At 46.6% G+C, this 17,911-nt stretch overlaps 1 protein-coding gene across 10 annotated transcripts in view; it reads left to right on the top strand.

Annotated features, from left to right (window-relative positions):
* AGAP1 (ArfGAP with GTPase domain, ankyrin repeat and PH domain 1) overlaps positions 1-17,911 on the top strand; it is a 314,556-nt gene that overhangs the window by 81,136 nt on the left and 215,509 nt on the right. For all 10 annotated transcript variants that reach the window (XM_027735152.2, XM_027735158.2, XM_027735157.2 and 7 more), the window contains exon 2: positions 17,635-17,693. In XM_027735152.2, the coding sequence (XP_027590953.1) occupies positions 17,635-17,693 (59 nt within the window). The remainder of the gene's footprint in view (positions 1-17,634; positions 17,694-17,911) is intronic.

A 17,911-nucleotide genomic window follows, 5' to 3' on the forward strand; every position in this document is an offset into this window, starting at 1 on the left:
CTGCCCCTGGATCCCTGGAAGTGTCCAAGGCCAGGTTGGATGGGGCTTGGAGCAACCTGGGCTGCTGGGAGGTGTCCCTGCCCATGGCAGGGGGTGGGATTGGGTGTTCTTTAAGGTCCCTTTAAGGTGGTTTCTGCAGCTCCAGGATGTTTCCAGCCCTGTGGAGGCTTCCACTAATTGACATCCCAGCCATCTCACTGCAGCTATACAGATGTGTCCAGCATGTTCTAGCCCTGCTCTTAGGACAGCAACTGTGAAGAATGAAACCCAAAATTCAAGTTCTCAGTAGACTCTTGAGCTCTTTGTAGTTTTTCTCCCTCAGCATGCTATGAATCACTTCTGGAAATAATTTGGGAATTATTGAGAAGAACTTCAACAGCCCTGAAATTGCTGCAGGGAGAAAACATACTGTGCTGAAGGAGCCTTGAAAGAATGGCATCATGTTTCTCATTTATTGGTGCTGTGTTTGGGGGAAGGTGGGGGATTTTGTGGTGTGCTGTTCCTCAGCTCAGGTTTAGGTATTGCTCAAGAATCTGCTGTAACACAGCTCCAGGGGCTTGCTCTGACTGGGATTTCCTGGCCTGGCACTTTTCCTGCAGCATTATGGCACCTTTACTGTGAGTGTTTGTCCATAGTGCCAGAAGATGTTCATGTTTTGGGATGGATGGCCAACTTCGTGAGGATCTCATTGACAAATGCTTCATGGTAACTTCAGTATACTTCATGCTCACTGTGTATCTCTGCTGGGTGTGACACTAATTACAGGCTTTTAAATGCAGTGTCTGCATCAAAGTGTTGGAGACTTCTATTGCTTATTCTTTGGCTTATGCAGAAAATCTTGTAATTGCTAATGTGATTCATCTTGGACATTTTATTCCCCAGAGTTCCAATTCTTAAACTGTGATTTTCAACAGTTCCTTTTGAAATTCAGCAGAACTCCATTTTAAAGAAAATATTAAGGACTGTAGTGACTTTTCTATATAATTTAAAAGATGAAGTGCCTGACTCTGCAGAGTTTAGGTGTCTGAAATCAACTTTCAACTTCATTATGGTTTCTTTTTTTTCCAGGTGGAAACTCTCCCTTCTTTAGTTGCATCAGCTGCCCTTGGGCTGCAGCTGACCAGGTCTCCCATCATTCTGGAAGCAAATTTTTCTTGTAGCATCCTTTGGGATGCATGGGAACATGGTGGCAGAACTGGAGTTTTTGTGTTGTTTGTTGTTTTCTCTCCCTGTCTTCTGTCACAACTTCCACTCATGTTTCTCTTGGCTTCATGAGCAGTGAGGGTGCAAGTCCAGGGCTGATGGGCAGCAGGAGATGGTGAGGCCTGAAAGGTGCCAGGAGAGCACAGTGATCTGTATTTACCAGTGTCCTGGGTGCTGCCATGCTCAGGGCATTCCCCCAGGGAGCTGCTGGTGCAGGAACAGGAGCCTTGGTGGTGGTGGGGATGAGCACAGCAGGTGGGGAATGCTTGGGAAGGACAGAGGGACAGGCTTTGGGAACCAGGGCATCTGAAGAGATGATCACAGCCTGGGGGTACTTGAAGGGCAGATCAAACCCTTGTGGGCAGGCAAGTCAGATATTTTAAGGTTTCAGTGCTACAGCACTTGGAGTGGTCAGAGATTTTCAGTTCTTGGTGTTAGGTGTGACCTTGAGGTGTTTAATTCAGAGGTGCAATTTTTTTCAGCATGAGGTCCATAGTGGGTTTCTTATGGCATTTATCTCGGGCTTTTCCTTTGTGGAGACTGGTCTGGACAGAGATTTTTTCATTCAGTAATTCTTTGGGAGCCCTCTTAGTGCCTCCTGGCTTTTTCAGTGGGCAAAAGCTCATCTAAAAAACCCATAATATAACTCTTCCCTAGATAATTTTGTTACTCTTCTTCTGTATCACAATGCCTAAAGCCATTTAATAGTTAACATAGTTTGAGTCATTTCTTTTCCAGCGTAGCCTTGGTATAATTTCCCACGATAATTGCTTGGGTGTTAGAGAGGACAAACACGTCTGGTTGTAAATAGGCACCTTGCTTAGCTAGGTAGGGTTGGATGGCATCTTGGAGGTCTTTTCCAATGGTTCTGTGATTCCAGCAGCTCTGCAGACATTTGGTGACGCGTCTCCACGGGGTTTGGGGTGGAACAGGGCTCGCTGAACGTGCCCAGGTGTGATGCTGAGCAGGGTCAGTTGGGAATCACCCTACGAGGAGCACCTGGGCAGCGTTGGCCTCTGGCTGGGGAGGCAGCATTTCGGGGCCTGGAGGCAGCAGGGGTGCAAGGGCTGCATGGAGGAGGGCAGCTTGATCCCAGGGAAGGTAATGATTGCAGCTCTTTCATAAAAACATCTGTTTTCTTTTATGAAAGTGCTGTTTTCTTCTATAAAAGCAGTAGGCTTGCGTTCAGACTTTAATTTTGTAACGCAAGCTGGCAAGGTGGATCCTGTGTCAAACTGCTGTGAGCCATTTCACCCTGTTCTTGGCCTCATATAGGTTCTGTAGGTGCTCCCAGAGGGAAGGGTAGCGTGGTGTGATATCCTTATTCCATGAGGTTTCCCAATGAATGCACCAGTCCCAAGTGATATGTAAATATTGTGCCCTCGCACTGGAGGCTGGCACAGGGCAGATAAGGTGAGCAAATTGTCCTGGGATATTCATCTTACTGTCTGAGTAAGAGGAAAATGAGTTGGACAGTAGGGATTATCTGAAATCCATATTCTTTTGCCTTTTTCATTGTATGTTTTGGAGGAATAGGTCGGGTGGGGCTCTGAGCAACCAGGACTGGTGGAAGGTGTCCCTGCCATTGGTTGATCTTTAAGGTCCTTTGTAACACAAAAGTAACTGGAAGTTGTTAAGCTGGAACTGTGTTTTTACATAAATAAGAGCTCCTAGAACTATTCATCCTGCTGTTACTTTATAGTGGATATTCTGTTGTATACTCAGGTGGGTGGACCTTGTCAGATCCTTAACTGTGCTCTCCAGTTTGCATGATGTGGTGGAACCCCTTGGGTGAGTCAGCAGAGATGTGGGTGGTTCTGGGCCCGGGAGGAGACACTTCCACAGGTGATAAAGGTGAAGTGTTAGTTGGAGGCAGCTGATTTGTATCAGCAGTTACCTCTGCCCTACATTACATGGGCTGGAGACTTGGATTTCAGGTGTTGGGGATCACCCAAATCACCTATTATAAAATTAGTTGGGTTTTCTTGGCTGCGTCTTGTTGGTATTTAGGATATTAAATGTTTTATTTATCTATAAATGTGGAAGGCATTACAGTTTTGTGGAATAGGGAGATTTCACTGCTGGGAATACCTTAATTCTACCATATACAAAGGTCTGTCCCCTTGTTCTCCTGCATATAATAAGCACATCTGCTTAATCTGAAGATTTCTATATTAAACTGGCTTTGGATTTCCCTAAACACAATATACAGAGCACAAGACACCTCAGTTTCCCAGCTCTGCTCTCCCTGAGGAACAATTTGATGCCATTTTACTAATCCTGGGCTTAGATGACTTGAGCACTAGAGGAGAAGGAAATCTGGAATGTGGTTGGAACAGCGTTACGGGCATGGTCTGGGACCGAGTTTCAAGCAGGAACTTGTTGGCTTCTTAGAAAAGCAGTGAACTCTCACCAGGGAAGTGAGATTTCCATACCTTTGAGAACACAGTTTCCTAGAGCAAGGTGAAGACAGTTAACTTGGAAATACTTGTTTTTCTTTTGGCTTCAGACCCTTTCCCTTTCCCCTGTGCCTGTCCCTGCTAAGTTCCAGCTTTTATTTTATAAACAGTATTATCTGTTGACAGGTAAACCCCCCTCACTAAGTAGAGGTCAGCAGAGGCTGGTTAAAATGTGCCAGATTTATTAAAATAAGATACCTCTATTGAAGCTGTTCCATCCCTGGAAGTGTCCCAGGCCAGGTTGGACAGGGCTTGGAGCAGCCTGGTCTATGGAAGGTGTCCCTGCCCATGGCAGGGGGTGGAATGAGATGGGCTTTAAGGTCCCTTCCAACCCCCAAACCAGTCTGTGGTGACTGTGAAAATTCACTGGCTGCTCAACAGGGAATGAAAACCTTGGTCATGGAATAGAAATTCCAGTGTTGCTGAGATTTCATTTATGCAGATGTCCTGTGACATTTCAAATAAAGTTATGCAAAGAAACCCCCTTCCTGGACAGAGCTTTTAATGATGCTTTAGGGGTAGTTGGTTTTCCTTGCTCGGCCTCGGCACAAATGTTGGAAGGACTGAGGGCTAAAAATACCTTGTTAACCCACAGCAGTGGTTTGTGTTGGCCTTCCTGGAGCAACGAATCCCTTTAATTAGTAAGACAGTGAAGTTTATTTTGGGGTTTGCTTTGTTTTCACTCTGGGATGTGAACTCTTATGCACTGTAGCTTAAAAAACTTCCAATCCTGTAGCTCTGCCGGGGTCAGCTCCAGCTGTTGGCAGCAGCTGCAGCCTGCACTGGGCTGTCCTGCTGCCTGGGAAAAGCTAAAGCCCTTTAAACGGGGAGGAGGAGCCAGGAATTGTTTTGATCTGCAGCAGTAGCTGCCTTGATGTGCTGGCCACACGTCTGTGTATGTGGGATCCCAAAGGCAGCCCGAGTTCCCCTCGGAGAGCAGCTTTTGGGAGCACCGTGGGAGGTGGGACAGGAATTGTCAGCCTTGTGTTCACAACGAAAAATCAGCAGAACATTGGGGTCAATATGCTGAGCCCAGTGTCATCCTTGCTGTACCTGACAGAAAGGATGGTCAAAATATTTGACACCCCTGGTCTCAAATTGCTGTGGTTTAAGCTCTCCTGTGCCCTGCTCTGCTCTGCCAGAGGGTGGTGTGGGGGGACCCCAGGGCGTTTTCATAGCACAGGTGTGGTTTGCAGAATCAGAGGGAAGTCTCCAGGTGGAAAAAATGGAGAAACTGCCATTTTTGCACCCAGAAGATGAAGCTTGCAGTATGTCTGGTTGGTTGGCATGGCCGTGGCCATCACAAGGCTCCAGAGAACAGCTTCACACAGGGGCAGAGCTGATTGTGGGATAACTGGCCTCTAGAATTCCTTTCTCACCTTGTGAAAAGGCAGTAGGAGGTTATGGCATTAAGAGGGAACAGGATTTGAAGGGAGGGCAATTCTTTAAGTGTTTAGATGCAGGGATTTAGCAGGAGTCTGTTTTCAGCCTGGCTTCTAGAGTATGTTGTAGGTCAGGATGCACAAGAGAACTTGTGCAAAAATAGATTATTCCTTTCCAAATTCTCCTTTAATAAGGGTCATTTGCATGTTGTACAGTAGTGAGTGCAACAAGCATCAGAGCCAGGACTGTAGGACAGAGGTGCTGGTCTCTTAGGTGAGCAAAATAGTTTTCTGATTCTTGAGCTCTGCGTGGGCTTCTCTAAAGATACCATTTCTAGTGCAGTGCTTTGAGTGTAAAGTACGTGCCTGAGGTGATGGGAACCTGATGAAGCTTGGAAAACACACTTCACCCAGGAAACACAAATAAGAACGTAGCCAGAGGGCAGGATTTTTGCAGAGACCCACAACAGTTTGATTCCTGAATGAGTGTTTTTAAAAAATGTTGTATTACCAGTTTTAGCAAAGCTAAAGGTTCAGCTTTATAAGCCTCAAATGGAGAAGGATTAGTAAGCTGGTGCTTGCAATGGTTCTGTCTCGATTCAGATCTCAGATGTTGCACTGATTGTTCAGGGGGTGTAGGATGGACTGTGAGGCCTCTCCAGGAGGGTGGAGAGTGAGCTGGGACACGCTTCCAGGAGGGCAAAGGTGAAGGAGCGAGAGCTGCTGCACCTTGGGATCCTGGAGGTTGATTTCCTCACTTCTGGCTTCCTACAAACTTGCAGCTTTATCTGCCAGTGAGAGTTGTTGAAAGAGGCTTTGTGTTACAGTCACTGAGTCTAAAGTTCATCTGACCAATATTTTGAGTTTCCAAAATAAATACTTGCACGGGTCCCATGTTTTTTGAAATGCCTGGAGATAGCAGGTGCTTTTTAAATAGGAAGTTGGGGAAGGAAGCTCTTTGCTAATGAAGCATTTAGTCACACATTACCTTTATGAACTGTTATGTTTTAGGCAGTTTTCATGTAAAAGGTGCTGCCAGCCCTGAGCCCTTCCCTCCTTGCTTGGCTTTCTCTCAGCTCCAGGACCTGGTCCCTTGCTCAGCTGTGCAGTGACAATTCACAGGTTTTTAGGGATGCTCTGATGGATCTGTGATGGTTTAATGTTTTGGTGGATAACAGTCTCTTAGGCAGCATGTTCAATCCTTGTTACAGGAAACTAAAAACTAATTGGGCAGGGGAAGCACCTGAGCTGAGTGTCTGCACTGCTTTGTGTGCTGCCAAAGCTGAGTCTGGGCATTCCCCTGGGGAAGGAGACAGGGCAGGGAGAGCATCCAGGGCATCTGCCTGTACTGGGAAGTGCCAGGGGACCCTCTCCTCACCCGTGAGGTCAGGGAGACAGTCCCATCCACACAGACACAGGGCAGGTGTTCCCAGGACCTGCTCCCACCCCAGTTTCCCGCTCCAGGTTCTCCATCTTGGCCCCAGGGAATAAACCTTTCTCTCCTAGCAGGTCTGTGCGCCCTGGAAATAAAATGGGGCCCCTTTGCAGTGTTTCCTTGTTGCTGTAACCAAGGCTTGTGCATTGGTTGCAGCTCAGCATTAATTCCCTTGGAGAACAAGCCTTGGATTGCAGGAACTTTTTTTTGACGTTTGACAAAAGCCTTGTTTAAACAAGTTAGATGTGCATCAGGCTAATAAATATAAACCTTCTCAGATTATTCCTGCTGGGCCGTTCTCTGGAGAACAGTGTCTCATTTGTGTGTTTTCCACTGATCATCTCCAAATCTTGCATGGGTGATATCAAGTTAGGGAAAGTGGATTTAGGATTGCATATGGTATAGTCAGGGAAAAAGAGGCTCTGTTTTGACAACCAGCATAGCAATCTGGGAGACATGACTCCAGTTCTAAAAAATGTTTTCAGAAATGTGTTGCATAAACAAGTCATCATTTCCCTTGTGGAGAGGGGAGCTGTTTTTGGAGATGTACTTCTGTACAAACACGCTGGGCCCGCTCTCTGGAGCCTCAAATAAAAGCCCATCTGAATGATCAGGTGATGCCAGAGCACAGCTTTTGGTGGGCAAGCAAGGAAGTTGGGCCACGAGTGGATGTGTAAGTCACTGAATTTGGATGCTGTCTGTTTTGGCAGCTGTGTGCTGTGGCTGCACCAGATGGTCCAGGGCAGCAAGGAATAAAGAACCCTCAGTCACACCATCACTTGTGGTCTCGTGTGCAGGTTCCCTGAGAGGGAAGAGCATTTAGGGATGGGGAGAGTATGGGTTTAACTGAGTTACTGGATCACACCCATTAAACTGCACTGACTTCATCGTGGCTGCTGGGGTGTGATGAGGGGCAGAGTTTGCCTCTGTCCACATTAATCACACTCAGAGTGAAAGCACCAAGCTGGAATGGAGAGTAATAATCCCCATCTGTAGATGGATGGGGAAATGAGGCATTGAGGAAGGGCAGGCTCTGCTTTTATGGGGGAAGTCATACCTCATGTTTACTAGAGTTCTGTAGGGGAAATCTGTTCATTTTGGTGACTGCGAGAATTTCTCCGCCTGAAGACTTGAGCTGAGCTGCCATCAGATAAGAGGGAGGGTCCTCTTGTGTATAAAACCTTTTCAAAATAAGAAAATCATGTATAGGAATAAATGATTTTTCCCATTGAAAAAAAAAAACAGCAGCAAACCTTGGAGGAATCTGCTGCAGCCTCTTCAGGTTAAGATATTGATAAATGCCCTGGGAAAGTGAAAACCAGATTGTGCAGAGCTCCAGGCGAACCTTGGGGTGGTTGGTGATGGATATCCGGGAGGATTGAACTTGCTGTGGGTGGCTGGGGAGGGTGGCACGGGCAGAGGACAGGCCTGACTCGTGTCACAGCTCTCAGTGAGCTGTAAGTCTGGGCAGAGATCTCTGCATCGGGGAAGAGCTCTCTGGAAATCCCACCCAGAGGGCTCTGCAGGGCTCAAAGCAGAGAGGAGAGAACAGAGCAAGTTGTCCTATCTCTTAGTGCTCTGGTCTAGTTGACAAGGAGGTGATCAGTCAAAGGTTGGACTCTGTGATCTCAGAGGTCTTTTCCAAACTAAAGGATTCTGTGACCCTGTTTCCATTAAACAGGCCTAGTGTGGCCATCTCAGGAGGCTTTGGGGGGCGATGGTGGACATCACCTCTGGAAATAGGTATAGGAGAGCAAAAAGGGGTGTTAGAAAGACAGTGTTTGGTCCAGGCAGGAGCCTCCCACTGAGCAGTGGGGCAGCCTGGGGAGGGGAAGGCGAGAGGGGTCATTGTGAGAGAGGAGGGGAAGGTAAAGATGGAGTCACTCTGGTTTATCCCTTCCTGCCTAAGGATTAACAAGTGTGTTGTGAAACTAGTAAGAGGCAGATTAAACCCCAGCCCAACAGTTTTCCTCTTTGTTATAATCTGAAAGACAACTGAGCTGTGAGTCCCTGCAGGACCCTGGCAGTGGGAGCCCTGAGCAGGGATGCACAGCAGGGAGTGCAGTACTGGGGGTTGTGTCTGTGGGGAAGGGCTGCTCCTGCCTGAACTGCTTGTTCACTCACAACATGGTTGGGCTTGGAAGGGACCTCAAAGCTCATCTCATTCCACCCCCTGCCATGGGCAGGGACACCTTCCACTAGCCCAGGTTGCTCCAAGCCCCGTCCAACCTGGCCTTGGACACTTCCAGGGCTCCAGGGGCAGTCACAGCTTCTCTGGGCAACCTGTGCCAGGGCCTCCCCACCCTCCCAGGGAACAATTCCTTCCCAATATCCCATCTAACCCTGCCCTCTGGCAGTGGGAAGCCTTGTCCTGTTACTGTAGGTCCCTGTAAATTTTTAGTCTGGGGTTTGGTGTTTGCCAGTCTTAAGAGTTTGTGCTTTTGTCACCGTTTTATGAAGCGTGACTTGATAGTCCCTTCATCTCCTTTCTCCTGTGCCTTTGTTCCCCCCAGAGCTTGCTGTGGTTTTGCTCATTTACCACAACCTGCTTCACGTTCTGCTGATTAAATTTGGGTGATGCTCAGGTGTTACCCCAGCACAGACTCTTCTGTGCAGTCCCAGTGGTGGAAATCCTGAGCAGGATGACTCATGGTATACTTGGGTTTTATTGACTATTGTTGCTAAAGCTGTGTCAGGGAAGTTTTGGTGGATCTCAGGCAAAGGTTCTTCCCCCAGAGGCTGGTTGGGCACTGCCCAGGCTCCCCAGGGCAGTGGGCACAGCCCCAAGGCTGCCAGAGCTCCAGGAGGGTTTGGATGATCCTCTGGGGCACAGGGGGTGACTCTGGGGGATGGACCTGGGCAGGGCCAGGAGCTGGACTGGATGGTCTTTGTGGGTCCCTTCCAGCTCAGGATATTCCCTGATACTGTGTTCTTCTCAGCTAAGTAGGCACCAAGTTCCCCTGGTTAATTTTTTGCTTATCTGGAAAGCTGAAAGTCTTTTCAACCTGCCAAGCAAAGAGTCTCAGTCACTTTTTTGCATCTCTACTTTGACTTTGTGACTTTTCTTTCTACCTTGCCAGACAAAATCTGTTTCCATATTGTTTTAAAATGTTCTTTTCTTTTTCCTCCAATTCATCTTTTTTAATTTGTCCTTTGCCACCGATTCTTCTTGTGCCAGCTGTAGGAGCTGTCCCTTTTCATCTTGGATGCTTCACAGGAAGGTTCCTCATTAATATTCAGTTTTGGATAAGAAAGGCTAATTCCCTGTTTGTCTCTGTGGTCGGGAAAGGCAGCGTGGGCTACGATTGCTCTCATTTTGGGTACTTTGGACATCTTTGCTGGGACATGGGTTCAGTCCTGGATTCTCCCTCCTGCTGTTCTGAGTGTGGCTGGAACAGCTCAAACTCTTATCTCCAGGTTTTCACTTGGTTACACAGGGGATAATCTTTCCTGTGCTGGCACTGCCCTTCCCCTGGGACAGGAGGTGGTGGAAAACAGACCTCACCTTTGACACTGCCCTGCTTTTGGGTAGACCCAACAAAACAAGGCATTTACTAAACATTTCATCTCCAATGCCTTCTTTTTCTTCCTGGACTCCAATACTGCTGTAATTGTGTGTTTACCTCCATTTCTCTGAGGCTTTGGTGCTTACAAAAATGCAGTTTATTGCCTGAAAAAAAGATGTGTTATTCCGTTGCACGGCAGAGATGATCATTTCCTTCCCCAGTTTTATTGGAGCAGGGGGCAGTTTTATTACAGTGATGCTTTCATTTTCTCTGTGTCAGCTTTCTGTATTCCTTTCAAGCTCTTGGTGGGGTTGTCATTGCCCTGTTGGAAAAGGGGTGTCACTTTTCTCCTGGGGGTGAGGATGAGTATTAAGAAATGTGCATTGTACTGGAATTGAGCTGGAATCCTGATGGTCCTCACTCAGAAAATCCCTTGTTGCTGTGGACTTTGCTTCTCCCAACGAGAGTTGTCTCAAGAGGAAACTGTGTTTCATCTCTGGGATAATAATTTCTCTTACACCAACTGTGTGTCAGCTCCAGGACCTGACCTGCTGGGAAAACACAGGGAATGGGAAGGTTTTCTTATTAAGTATGTAATTTATTTTTCCTTGTAAACCGCTTAGAGCTGAAATAATAGTCTGTTTGGTTCTGGGGTTTTTGAGGGGCTGTTTTGGGGGGGTGGGGAGGGCTAAGATGACAAGTTGTGGTTGGAGCTATATTGTATTTACAGACAAAACAAATAATTTGGTGGTGTTAGATGTAAAACTTCAAACGTGAGACTGGTTTTGCATACATTATCCATCATTCCATGCTGTTTTAGGGAGTGTGGGGTTACCCCAGCTGTGGGAGCTGAGGAGATGACACCTCTGCACCCACCCAGAAACTGTGTTGAGCAAGGTTGAGTGTGGCTGTGAGAGAGATGAGGGGCAATATTGGCAGCAACTAAAACCCTCTCAATATCAGCAATTTAAAAGTTCCAGACAGAACCCAAGTGCCATGTGAGAGCCCAGCAGTGAATTTTGGGAAAGGCTGGCTCCTGGCTGTGGAGGGTGTGCAGCTCTTTGCATCCTGGTCCTCCCTTTGTTTCCATGGCAGCACAAAGGATAACACTGCTGCAGCTGCCAGCTGCTGTTGGAAGAGAGATTAGGGGTTTGACCTAAATATCTGTTTAATACAGGTCTCAGTTACAGGGGAAGGTTTTTCAGATGTCAGAGATCTGCAGGGCTCTGACGAGGTTGGGCTGAGGTGCCTGATGCCTTAAAGGTGCTGAGCTTAGAGCTGTTCTCCCATTTACAATTAGCAAGTAGGGATGGCCAGGAATAAATCTGTCCAATATCAAACATTTATGTTGGAACTGTGGGATTTTATCCATCCTGACAACGTTGGGAGGGAGGGGAGGAGCCTTAAACTGGCAGCTGCCCCAGTCCCTCTGCCTTTAGGGCTGTAGCTGAGTTGCTCTGTGGCAGTTTTTGTGACTCCTCTGCAGTGTGTGCATTAATGCTGTTAACCAGGTGTAAACAGTGCTGGGCAGTGCTGGGATGATTCCCAGAGCCTGGCTGGGGTTCCCAGCTGGAGCTGGAGGGGAGGAGGGCTTGGAGGGGTCAGGGCCACCCTGCAATGCTGCTTTTTGCTTAAACTGCCCTAGAATTATAAATGACAGCTGCAATTCAAGAAAGAAAAAGGGGACTGTTAGGAATTACTGCTGCAACTACCCATCTCCTTACTGGCATACAGTGTGAAGCCAGATAATCCATAATTCTAATCAAACTGAGTGAGGAAGGAAAAAACCTTAAATTATCCTGATACTGCTGAATTGCTTTTCTAAGTGTTTTGTTTGTTATTGCTTTGTAGCTATTGTTTGGTGTAATATATATTACACCATATAAACATATAAACAGGGAGAATCCATATGAAAAACTGGTTTTTTTGTTTTGTTGTTGTTTTGTTTTTTTTAAACAGGTCTGAGATAAATGAGAAAATTCACAGAATCCCAGAATGGTTTGGTTTGGAAGGAACCTTAAAGCTCATCCCATCTCACCCCCTGCCATGGGCAGGGACACCTTCCACTGGAGCAGGTTGCTCAGAGCCCCATATAAGATGAAAAAAGGGCCTTTTGGAACGTGGCACACTCTTCCAAATAATATTTTATGCAAAGCTTAGAAATAAACATGTCAGGATGTTTTTCTGCTGTTTTCTGTTGGAACTGAGTCGGTGCTTTGACTTGAAGTGAAGGGGGCTGGGTTGGGAGGATGTGCTGTGAGATTACCTCTCCTGAAGAATGCATCTTTGAGGAGTATCACAAGTCTCAACCCAAAAGCTGCATATTTCCCCCTTTGCTAAGAAAATTAGCACAGGAGCTTTGGGAAGCACGTCCTGAAAGTGCTGCTTTGATACGGCTCCAAGAGAGACACGTGTGGCCTCGTGTGCATCCTCGTGGGCAAGTGGGAGCTTGTAGGAATGTTTTCTGTACCTTTTCACTCTCAGGTTTTTATTTCAAAGTCAGAAGTAACTCTAAATATTGCTTGTAATGCAGAAATTATTGAAGAGGGAGCAGGGTGTGATGTGGCTGTTGGTACTTTTAACTTCATTCATGTGTTTTTGAGGGCTCCTGTTCTTAGCAAAAAGGATCTTTTGCTGAGTGTTTCCAGAGAAATCCCATGGCTTTTCTATTTTTTATTTATTTATAGCTTTTCCTCATTTAAAAGGACAGCAAAGGAATGTTGGGATTGCCTGAGGGAAGCTCTTGCTAAGGAGCTTTCCAAGAATTGTGGAAGATTTCAATCTTTTCATGTTGTCCTGCAGAGACATCTGCCCGCCCTTCCCTCATCCCTCCTTTTGGTCAGGTTTGCCACTGGGTTTTCATCTGGATCAGAGGCAGAGAAAGCTGTGAGAGATTTGGGGGGAAAAAAGGGCAAAACAAGGTTAGTGGCACAAGGGCTGGTGGGGGAGAGGCTGCTGTGCTGGCACTGCCCATGGGGGGCTGCTGGGATGGTTTTGAGGCAGCTTAGGCTCTCCTGAAATATTAATCAACAGGCAGACTTGATTGGCTTGGGGGGTTCTTTGAGCAGAGGGGCCCAAAGGATGGAGAGGGTGATGTACATCTAATTGGCCCCAGTTAAAACTGTTGACTCTGAGGTCTGATAGCTGCCTTGCTGCAACTGCCCGTGGCAGGGAAGTGGATTTAGGAGAGGGCTTCCAGCATTCAAATTCAAGGATGAATGAAACGGCCTGCTGGACACTGGGGCAGGCTGGGGCTGTGGTTATTTCCAGAAAGGCTGTGAAACTCCTCCAGTTTTCATGTGTGACTTTGCTCCCCTCTTCCAAATGATGGATGTTGTCTCTCTTTAACTTTGTTCTGCGAATATTTAGTTTTTAGTGATAATTCCCGGCTTTGAAGAAGTAAATTTTTCTGTTTGAAAATTTTGAGCAGGGCTTTTCTGGAAGCTGTCTGCTGTTCTGTGCCTTGGAGTGCACAGACCTGGCCAAGAATGGCCACCAACCCCTGAGATTTCACCCCAACACGTGTTGCCCCATCCCTGGAAGTGCCCAAGGCCAGGTTGGATGGGGCTTGGAGCAACCTGGGCTGGTGGAAGGTGTCCCTGCCCATGGCAGAGGTGGAATGAGATGAACTTTAAGGTCCCTTCCAACCTTGTGGGATTCATGGGGAACCAAAATAGAGCATACATCTCATTCTTAGTGCTGGAACTGAGATAGAAGGTTCCTCTGGGTGGAGCTGAGTTACTAAACTGAGGTTTTAAAATAGCCAAGGATCTTGTTGGAGTTTGTGCTTTAATGTAGTGATGTGGAAGTGGAACTGAGAAGTTCTGAATGTGGTGGTGGACATGAAAAAAAAACGAAGACCATGTTGGGGAAAAGTAAACTTGGCAAGGAGAATGCAATTTAAATGATCTTGGTGCCTGCTTTAAAAAGACACGAGTGACACTGTGAGTGTGTGGTGCTTTTGATCACTGATGCAGAAGTTAAATGAGCAGCACATGCAACTGTGATTAATTATTGACAGAAGTCATTCCTTTCATATGTACAGTCTGTAGTGAGACATGAAGGTTGAGTTCACTTGAATTCCAGAGTCGGGCAGTAATGCAAACAGTCAACTTCATACATGTGGTTCTGTTTATTATGCAAATCTCTTCCAATATGTTTAAATCCACATGTGGTAGTTGGGGGGTTTGGTGCTTCAGCAGAAGATTTTTGTGGACTTCACAATTTGGGCTTTGCCTGCTCCGGTGTGAGGGATCCAGTGTTTGGGTCGTGCTGTAGCTGTAATTTAATTTCCTTTATTTAGGAAGAAAAGGCAAATCCCTGGGATTGTCTGTGATGTTCTAAGTATTTGACCTTTTCACCTGAACTTCCATGGGTCTTGGGATTAATTTGGAATAAATCATTCCTTCCTGAGGAATTCCTCTGAGAACCAGCTTGGTCAGTGGGTAGTTCAGTGTCCATCCCAGTGATGGCACACAAACCTCCTTGTGTTTCGTTGCCTCTCCTCCCTGACTTGTGCTTTGGGAATGTACACATCTTCCAAAATAATATTTAAAGTGTCAGGGCTTCTGATGTTCTTGTTACCCTTGTGCCTCTGCCCTTTGGCTTGGGAGATGTTTCTGCACCTCTCCAAGCTGGTAGCAGTGCTCTGCTCCTCATCTATTTTGAATTTTCTATGGTGAGGAAATCCAGTGCTGCTTTTTTATTGAAGCTTGTTGACATTAATAGAGAGCTCCCATTTTGTTTCACACATGTAAACCTCCACGAGTCAGGGATAATACTTGCCCTGAGACTGATGGTTTTCCTTGAATCCTGAGAATCTGCAGAGGAGCTGAAACCTCCTTGTGTTGTTTGGCCTTGGCTGGTCCTCCCACTGCTTAGTCTTGCAGATGAAATGGGATTCTGTTTATCCATCTTTTGCAGTAATGAGGGAAGGAATGATGCATGCACAGGTAGGGGGGAAGGAGAAGCAGGTCTGTTCAAATCATGCCATATGGACATATTGATATATATAAATGTATAGTTCTGGAATTGTCAGGGAAAAGTGTTTTGGAACAGAGCTGTGGAATGTAAATGGTAGTTGGGGTTATGAAGGGGAATGCAGGGTAGAATCATGGATTCATGGGATGGATTGGGTTGGAAGGGACCTTAAAGCCCATCTCATTCCACCCCCTGCCATGGGCAGGGACACCTTCCACTAACCCCATCCAACCTGGCCTTGGACACTTCCAGGGATGGGGCAGCCACAGCTTCCCAAATCCACAGTAGCTCAGAGCAAACCAGGAAGAAGGGTAGTTCCTGCCAGGACCTAATAGCCAATCTAAAGCTCCCCAGTCCACTGCCCACTGTAAGGAAAAATATTCCTTCCCTCAGGAAGGGAGGAAAACATCTCACCCAAGCTGTGTCCCTTTGGAGTCCTCAGGCTCCTGCAGCAGGTCTCACTGCAGTGTTCCCAAATGGAAATTGCTGCTTGTTTGTGATTTTCACCTGGGCATGGTACAGAAAGAATTTTCCTGTGGCCTCAGGTTCTGATGGAATGGGATATTTCAGGTCATGGAACAGGAGCCAAATGACCCCAAGTGTCTTGTCTTGCACCTGGGATGCCAGAGGTTAACCTGAGTCTTCAGAGCGTTTTAATCTGAGCCTTTGGTTTTCCTTCTCCTTCCAGTGGGTGTGTGGGAGGCAGCTCCAGTCTGTAATCCACCAAAATGCTGATTATTTTCCCTGTGTTTTCATACAAACACACATGTCCCACTGTACAGCGTCAGTTCACAGCTGAAATACAAAGCCATGTGTTAAATATAACTGGGGAAGGCTTCCAAATTCCTGGCTGATGGGTCTTTTTGTAATATTGAAGCAAAAGTAATTTATTTATTAATAGAGATACACTGGAAAATACAGGTTTGCTTTGAGATTGTTTTCAGTTGGTCACTGGGAAAGCTTGGATGGTCTTTTAAGTTAGTGAGGATAGGGAATTGCCTCCAGGTTCTTTATTCTCCAGATGAAAAGATCAAATGAAAGAACCTTTTCCCTCAGCTGATGGGTGTGTTGGAGGGGGAGCAGTGGCTTGCAGAACCTTTGCTCCCCTGTGGACAACATGGCCAGGTGTAGCTTTCTGCCTGTTACTTCCTGTGGCATTAGGAATTGTTTGGAATGCCAGGACTCTCCGTGCTGTTCAATTCCTGTACAGTGGGAGCTGTTCTGCTGTTTAATTCCTGTACAGTGAGAGCTGTTCTGCTGTGTAATTCCTGTACAGTGAGAGCTGTTCTGCTGTTTAATTCCTGTACAGTGGGAGCTGTTCTGCTGTTCAATTCCTGTACAGTGGGAGCTGTTCTGCTGTTTAATTCCTGTACAGTGGGAGCTGTTCTGCTGTTTAATTCCTGTACAGTGGGAGCTGTTCTGCTGTTCAATTCCTGTGCAGTTGGAGCTGTTCTGCTGTTTAATTCCTGTACAGTGGGAGCTGTTCTGCTGTTTAATTCCTGTACAGTGGGAACTGTTCTGCTGTTTAATTCCTGTGCAGTTGGAGCTGTTCTGCTGTTTAATTCCTGTACAGTGGGAACTGTTCTACTGTTTAATTCCTGTGCAGTTGGAGCTGTTCTGCTGTTCAATTGTTCTGCTGTTCAATTCCTGTACAGTGGGAGCTGTTCTGCTGTTCAATTCCTGTACAGTGGGAACTGTTCTGCTGTTCAATTCCTGTACAGTGGGAGCTGTTCTGCTCGGGAGGAGCATCCTGTGTGTGTGGCGCAGACACTCAGCTGGTTTGCCTGGCTTTTGGGAGGCTTTGATCAATATTCAGATTGGATTTGTATCAGAAAGACCACACTCTGTTTGCTTACAGTTGGCCAGACCTTTGTGCAAGGAGCAAAATGATGTTTGGAGCTAGAAAAATAGAGCCTTATTTCTGTCCTCCCTGTGGGATTACCAGTGAGGCTGGACCTGGGTGCAGCCCTAAGGACTTGATTTCTGTTGGGAGCAGTGATGAACTTAATTCATTCTTCAAGAAATCATCCCCTGCCCCCAGTACTTCTGATTGAATTCTGAAGTAAATGGCTCTGTGGTTTCTTTCTGTCTGGGTTGTACTACAGAAAAATAGCCTGTTTTATGAATAAAGAGATGTTTTCCCCTCCCTGGGCAGGGATGTTCCCAGCGACTCTGCTGGCTGCAGTTGTTGACATTGAGTGTGATGTGCAGTAGAAAATAACATGTTTTAGAACCAGCAAATTTTCTCATTTACCTGTGGGGAGGATGGTGGCAGCTGCAGTCGCTGATGTTTAGTGTGACAAGGAGCCCAAGGCTTTTCCTGTAGGGAAGGAATGTGTCAAGGTGGATGGGGAATGGTTTAACCCTGGATACACTGGAAGAGTCTTTGCAGAACCCTGAGGGCCTGGAGGTGGTTTGGGCTTGCAAATGCCAGGGCATGAGAGATGGGTGGACTCGCTGCTGAGGGCAGGTCTGTGTGGAATGGGCGCTTCTGGGATTCTGGATTTTTTTATAGGATTTGTCCAAACCCCTGGTGTTTGTCAAGTTGGACTGTCAGTCTCCTGAAATCAGGGTGAATTTTGGTCAGCCAGAGCCTTGGCATGAAATTGTGTGCAGCAGACCACTAAATGTCATTATCCTGACGTTGGGAATGTTCTCCTCTTTCACAGATGCCTTTGTAAATAGCCAGGAATGGACACTGAGCCGATCTGTACCGGAGCTGAAAGTGGTGAGTTTGTGTTTACTTCTGCCTTGGAAAACATCCTGAAAATGTTACACACAAATGTGAATCTTCCACACTTCATTAAATCTACTGTGGGGGAAAAAACATAGGAAGGAATTTTAATCAGTAAAGCATTTTTCTTCTACACAAATATGATAGAATCCCAGGATGGTTTGGGTTGGAAGGGACCTTAAAAATCATCTTGTTCCACCGGCAGGGACACC

This window comes from Pipra filicauda, unplaced genomic scaffold (assembly GCF_003945595.2).
Source record: "Pipra filicauda isolate LSUMZ 115617 unplaced genomic scaffold, ASM394559v2 scaffold282_size1924045_pilon, whole genome shotgun sequence".
NCBI lineage: Eukaryota > Metazoa > Chordata > Aves > Passeriformes > Pipridae > Pipra > Pipra filicauda.